Source organism: Morone saxatilis, unplaced genomic scaffold (genome assembly GCF_004916995.1).
Source record: "Morone saxatilis isolate NCDOM2014 unplaced genomic scaffold, NCSU_SB_2.0 Contig21, whole genome shotgun sequence".
NCBI classification, from domain to species: domain Eukaryota; kingdom Metazoa; phylum Chordata; class Actinopteri; family Moronidae; genus Morone; species Morone saxatilis.
Window position 1 is genome coordinate 19,480,888 of NW_023339774.1, and position 6,925 is coordinate 19,487,812.

The 6,925-nt window shown below is 40.9% G+C and overlaps 1 protein-coding gene across 2 annotated transcripts in view; it reads right to left on the reverse strand.

Annotated features, from left to right (window-relative positions):
- Positions 1 to 1,208: 1,208 nt before the first annotated feature.
- Positions 1,209 to 6,925, reverse strand: part of LOC118333000 (TNF receptor-associated factor 2-like) — a gene marked incomplete at its 5' end in the record, with an annotated part of 11,622 nt that continues 5,905 nt past the window's right edge. The window contains 4 exon segments of one of the 2 annotated variants that reach the window (XM_035668478.1): positions 1,209 to 4,173; positions 5,241 to 5,389; positions 5,523 to 5,700; positions 6,300 to 6,652. In XM_035668478.1, coding sequence (XP_035524371.1) covers positions 3,955 to 4,173; positions 5,241 to 5,389; positions 5,523 to 5,700; positions 6,300 to 6,652 — 899 coding nt within the window. In that variant the 3' untranslated portion in view covers positions 1,209 to 3,954. 2 annotated transcript variants of the gene reach the window in all.

Genomic DNA, 6,925 nt, shown 5'->3' on the forward strand with positions numbered 1-6,925 from the left:
GTTCTCAAGGGGCAAACTGTCCAATTTATTCTTTTTTATAAAGACTTCCCAGCAGCTCACTCCCAGTAATAGAATATATCTGTGCTTGATTTTTCTTGAAAAATGCAGATTTAAATTGCATTTCTTTTTTAAAAAGAACAATGATCCCGGTTTTCCTTGGTTTTTATTTTTAATATATTGTATAACTACATTCACAGAACTTTTGCCATTTATTTAAGGGACCCATAGTGCCCTCTAGCGAGCAGTGGTGGCAAGTAGCGTAACTCCATTACTGTGCTTTAGAACACTTGTGAGGTATTTTACTCAGGTTTCATTTAAATAATTTATAATATAATATTTAAGCCCAAAGAGGTAGAAAGATCCACAAAAGATTGGAGAAAAGTCCAAAAAATGTGTAAAAATGTGCAGTTTTTCCTTCTTTCCTCTCCCATTAATTATCTCCTAACCCCAGAATCATTTTTCCATCTATAGTAACAATAATAATACATTTTATTCATAAAGCACCTTTAAAAACATGGTTATAAGTGCTTAACAGCAAAATAAAACAGAATCCAATTTTTAAAAAGCATTAAAAAGAACCTAAAAGTAAAAATGAAGCATATGATAAGATATATATAAAAAATAAAACAATATTAGATTATAAAAAAGTGCATTTTTTTTAAGCTTTTAAGGCCTGTGGTTGTCAATCTAGATCTTGTAATCTGTAAAAAACCCACCGGAGGCTCATATGGAATTAACTAATATCTGATATACTCAATATTAGTTAAAACTAGCTTCAACTTGACCAGCTACAGCAGTAAAATGTTGTTTTCACACTGTCGTATCCGTATTAATCTAATAATCAGAGGCACTTTCTCTGCATAATGAGAACTTTTCTTACTTCAAGTACATTTTGCTGATAATACGTCTGTTCTTCCCTTGAATGCAGAGCTTGTAATGTATTTTTAGATTGTTGCAGAGGTGGAAAAAAGACTAGAAAGTACTGATTCAACTCCTTTACGCAAGTTAAAAAATGAAAAACTACAAGCTCTGAAAGTATAAAAGTAAAAAAGTAGGAAATTTCTACCGGCTGTTTCTGTCTTCCTCATCTGTTATGTGTGATATCCACCGTAAAGAGCCTGTTTTAAATAGTGTAAGGTGTATATAAAGTGCAGATATTTGTGTAGAAATGTAGAGAGTAACATTAAAAAAGGACTCTAAAATAACCAAAAGCAGAAACCAGCTACTTTATTACATACTGCATGTCCTTTTCAGCATAAATACATCAATTATCAACATCAGAATATATATGGCTCTGATTTCAAGGTACGTAAATCACTCAACAAAATACCCTGTTTTTGACAAACAACCAGTACAAAGTGCACAAATAAAGTTGGTTCAAGTCGACTGCATCACATTACTGAACTGCTGTTGTGTTTCTTAAGAAGAAAAAAACCAAAATGAATTAAAGCTTACATTCAAAACAACCTTGGGAGGGTCTGTAATTGTCATGGGACAGTATTAATTATCTCTGGTCCTCACAGACGTAGTGACCAATGCATCGTATTAAAATGGCACACACGCACACATATACACACACACGCAACTTAATTATAAACATATTTGGCACCAATATTTTAGCATAGAAACATAAAAATACAACTTGCAATACAACGTTGTTAGTAATATGGAGGTAATACTTGGATTTTGGCACATTACAAGAACACCCAAGGTTTTTTTTAAAAGTTCATCCCGTTCGTTACATGCTCCGCCTTCGTGGAAAAGTTACGAATATAAACCCCCCCCCCCACACTTATAGCATGAATTCCTCAACATTAAAATGGTCTTTCTTTAATAATAAATAAAAACAAACATTAGCTCACGACGTAGCTGCGAACAGGGCGACCGACTAGAGACTTCTCCATGTTAGTGATGTCCAGTGATGCTCAATGAGAAGGAAAAGCTCCAGTTTTTCCTTGAAAAGTTAAAAAAATTGTTCGCCATGATGAGTAATGTAAACAAATAAGTCGAGTGTGACTTCTGTAAACCCTTAAAGCCGAGGTGTCATCAAAAATCTAACAGACGTAATCATATATTGCACTCTAGAAGGAATCATAAGTCCTTATACTGCACGGCGGGGGGGTCGTCCTGGCCTGTTCAAACCATCTTGACAAAGAAAAAGTTGGTATATAGATATAGAATTAATAAGGTATTCAGTAATACTATGTTTATTATAACATCTTGTGTATATTAACATTGATATATAGATTATTTCAACATTATGATATGAAAGATACATATTTATAAATTGCTATGAATATAGGCGGGTGCCTCTGTTGAACAGACGCAGCGCCAGTTATAACATAATAACTATTCTATGATTACGTTTTCATCCAAACGAATACAAATAAATGCTTTTTCACACGTGGCTCACGGAGTAAACCGATGTGAAACTCCATAGCGAGTGTGGATTGAAGCCTCCCATGCACAGAGAGGTTTCAACACAGGTCGAGACTGGTTTTTCAAAACAGGCCAACGTGAACCGTTTAAAAAAAAAAAACCTCAGCATGCATGCTAAGTAAAGTACAACAGCGATCTCTGGTGGACACGTAGAAAAACTACTCTAAAAAGCAGACATAATGTAGATTTGTGTGGTGAGAGCACATTAAAACACCAATCTGCAATAAATAATGTCAATAATGGCCGACAACGAACAATCTCTAGTATCTTATTTCAGCCTTTCAACCTCAACATTTACCTCATGTATATTTGCACCAACATATATATATATAAATATATATATGTTAGATTCACATCAGTATTCTATCTTAGAGCAGCAGAAACACATATGCACTGTATACTGTATGGACAGAAAACAAGGAACAAACAATTCCTTTCGTTTCGTGGAATCTGTGTAAACCTCAATCTGTGGTGGGGCACAGCACTATGTGTTGAGATGTGAGCTAGTGAGCATATAACTCCAGCTATGTATGTTTGTCAGAGACAATGTAAGGTTTTTGTTTTGATTTTATGCTTCAGGCTTGAACTGGCAAGCTGCCCTGACTCCTTGGTAACTCCACTGTATCTTCCACAGATGTACCAAACCACCAATCAGAACCACCGACCCCTTAATAGGAAACAAATACGCAAACACTAACTTTTTTTTTTTTTTTTACACGTAGATAGCCTGGTTCCAAAGACATGCAGGCAATGTCCACCATCACAGATGGCTAATTCACTAACAAGTTTCAAACAACAAACGAGGAAACCTTCATGTCGAAAAATAAGGAGCAATTTCATACTCAAAGAAACGCCTGGCGGCATGCGCGAAAGGAAAAAGGCAAAAAGGAAAAATGCCTGTAATCTTATTCATAACATAACTCCACGTTTGTCTATGCAAATTCACTCGACACTGGAATTGAGAAGCTCACAATATCCACAATCTGCAGGTTAAAATGAAAAGAAGAAACTGCATCAAAGCCATGCTCTAACTCTATTATAAGTCTACTGCTTTCTACAGCGACATCCGAATGATCACATCAACTATCTGTAATCTACAATCCTCTTCTAACGCCCCTCCTCCCCGAGTCTTCAAACGTACTGCAGGAGATATAAATTAAAGATGATATTCACTCTTTTCACTCAACGCCTGTGCTGACCACGCTGCAACGGCGTTGCTGCGTTGTCTGAAACGATGTCAAAGAAAAAAGGTTTTGCACCCACAAAAATGTACAGCGATGACGGTGGTTTCTCGCATGAAGACAGACCACCGGATATGGCGATGCCGGCGCCGCCTGGACGCAGCAAACTGCGGCCGCACGCAGCAGACAGTCTCCCTAAAGCTCAAGGGGGACATTAAGATGCCCGAACAGCGAACCACTATTGAGCCGAAATAAAGCCTTAATGGTCGCAAGAGCTGCCTGGTTTCGCCCCAAAACTGTACCAACCGCCCCCCTCCCACAGCGCGGAGGTCGCCTAGAGGCCGGTGAGGTCCACGATCGCCTTGATGAAGATGGTGTCGTCGCGGATGTAAGAGTTCTTGGCATCGAGCTTGGAGAGCGGGCAGAAGAGCGGACAGCCGCTGGCGATGTTCATCTCGCTCACGGGTCGCTGGAAGGAAGAGGAAGTGACGTCCGGTCGGAAGGCGTCGATGATGTGCTCACGGTTGCTCTGGTCCAGCAGCATCAGAGTCACCTGGATGTGAGACGGGAGAGGGAGAGAGATTATGTTTACAGGTTTATTGTGTTTGCTTGATAAATAAAAGCTTTCCTGGTAGATTAGTTTGTAACAAAAACAAAAGATCCCTCAAAACGGTCCAGAATCCATTATATATCTGTTAAGTTTTTAAAGGAATCTGCCTCTCCAACTGGACTTCCTGGATGGTATTTCGTGTCTCACCAACACCTTAAACAAGTGGCTTTCAGTGTCTGAGACTGTGGGCCTGCCCTAAGACAAAGCTTGGAAAAAGGCGCCCCCTCACTAGGGTTGGGCGATCGTAGTTGCAGCTGGGAGAAGAGCTAAGTGCAACCAGCTCTTAACAGCTTTAATAATGAAAATAAACTCACTAAATGTCAAGAAAGGAAAAGAAAAACACCTGCATTAAACATAAAATGCCCCCGACCTCCATGCAGTGTCCTTCTTATTTGGAGCCTCCGTGAATCACCTTGTAACTGTACTTCCTGTCTTCACACTAGTCAAAATAAACCCTTAATTCACCGCAGTTAGATGGAAACTGGCTCTCACTCTCATTCTTTGGAGGCAGAACATTAAATTAGCAAAACATTATATATATATATATATAATAAATATGAATGACAACTGATATATTCGTCCAACCCGACCCATAATGGCCTAACATAATATAATACTGTATGTGAGGAAACATTAAACAGCTGGATGTTGTCAGCTCAACAGAAACATTAGTGATTTACTACCTCATGAAAAATACATGTTAACAGATAGAAAAGTAATAAAAGGACTTCTTGGTTAAGTATTACTGTCTGCTTCAGTCATACTGCGCTGGACATAAGCAATTAAAAGTATGTAAAGATACATATTCAAGCAGGAAGCCAAAGTAAAAACATGAAAAATAAAAGGTTGCATGAGCCCAAAGACGCAACTTTCATCATATTTTCTTTTATGTTATTGGTGCAAAGCCTCAGTATGGTCCCTCAGTAAATAAGAATAAACACAATTTGACTGTTTAGAGCCTAAAAAGGAGCCACAATCTGATCATAAACACCCCCCTTTTTGTCTTTTACCTTCTGGTTGAAAGGCCATTTGAGCAGAGCGTCACTCAGTCCTCTCATCACCACAAAGAACAGGGACAAGTGGCTGCCACGCCCTGTCCCATCTCCGTTCAGGTAGATCCGCAGACACATCTTATAGCCGTACTTACTGGTGTAGAAGGCTGAAAGCAAAGAGAGATTCAGTCGGTAATACCGAGTCTAACTGGAGTTGGGTGCAATATCAATATTTCTAAGCACGAGCTGCATGTTGGATTTGGATTGGATCCCAAATTCTGCAGTAATAGACAACGTTACCTGGTGAAAACATGGCAGGGGCTCGACCTGCAATGGCATCTTGTCTCTTTTTGGCAAAATCAGAGATCCTCCAGACAAAGACGCCATCAAAGGTAGTGGCGGACATTTCCCTCAGCCGGCCCTCCATCTCAGCAACAGTGAGGTCCTTCAGCCCCACGGTCCTCTCCAGCTGTCGCACCTGGAAGTAAACACGAATTAGGGGAGGATATACGTATTGTTATCTACAGAATAAGTTGGATTGCTACCAGTCTGCATGTTAGTTGTACTATTATATGTTTTAGGACAGTCAACACGGGCCAAAAATATGTCTATAAATGGATTCAGGAGATTGTCAAGAACCATATTGATGAACGTTAATAATGTCAAAGAAATATATTGATAATGCAACACGAATAAAGTTAATATTAATGGATTTTGTCACAGTTTTTGGACTGTTACGTTTTGGAACTACATTTCCCATAATGCTTTGGTGGCTGTAAACAGGAAGTATAGAAGTACCATTAAAAGTATGCACAATTAACTTCCAGCTGTTCCTGTTTGCTATGCACTCATGGATGTTCAGACAATCACTGGATCACTTTAACACTGAAGAAAACTTAAAAAACGTGATGATTCTTAAGTAAGTTCTGCAGTTATAAGGATTTTTTTCTTAACTTTCTAAGCATATTTATGGAAATTTACTCGTGATGGACATCCAAGATAAATATATGAAGAAGTGTAAGTTACAGAGAATCTAAAAATGCGTGTATCATGTCTGTGAGTTTACATTTGACTGACCTTATTAGTCAGAGCCTCGATCTTATCCTGGTCCAGTTTGTGCTGACGGTTGCTGGCTTCCATGGTGGTGGCAAACCTCTCCACCTCTCGGTTCAGGACGCACACCACATTTTCAAACGTGCCGGCTTTGACTTCGAGTTCCGTACACCTGCGACCGAGCTCGGCCACCTTCGTCTTCTCGCTGTGAAGTTGAAGCTCCAGCGCCGCCCCCACCGAGCTGGGCAGGGGCGTGAAGGAGGTGGACACGGACAGAGTGGGAGCCAGAGTGGGCGGCGGAGGGAGCGGAGCTGAAGCGGGTGGACCAGGAGGACCGGAGCTGGAGGATGAGGAGGAGGCGGCGGCGGCGGCGGCGGTGAGAGGCGGCAGCGGCATGATGGAAGCACCGGACAGGACTTGTCTGGACTTTACGAAGGACATCAGCGTCGGGACCTTCTTGAACGTGAGCAGTCGGGGCACGTCGGGGCTGCTCACCGTGCACATTAAGCCGCTGCGCAAGAGCGAGCTGCGGAAGGAGTACGCGCTGTGCACGCCGAGCGCGGAGGGCGGCGGGTGGCTGCTGCTGGGGGACAGTGATGGCAGGTTGCTGGTGGTGGAGGAGAAGAAGTCCCTGCTGCCCATGTGGCTGC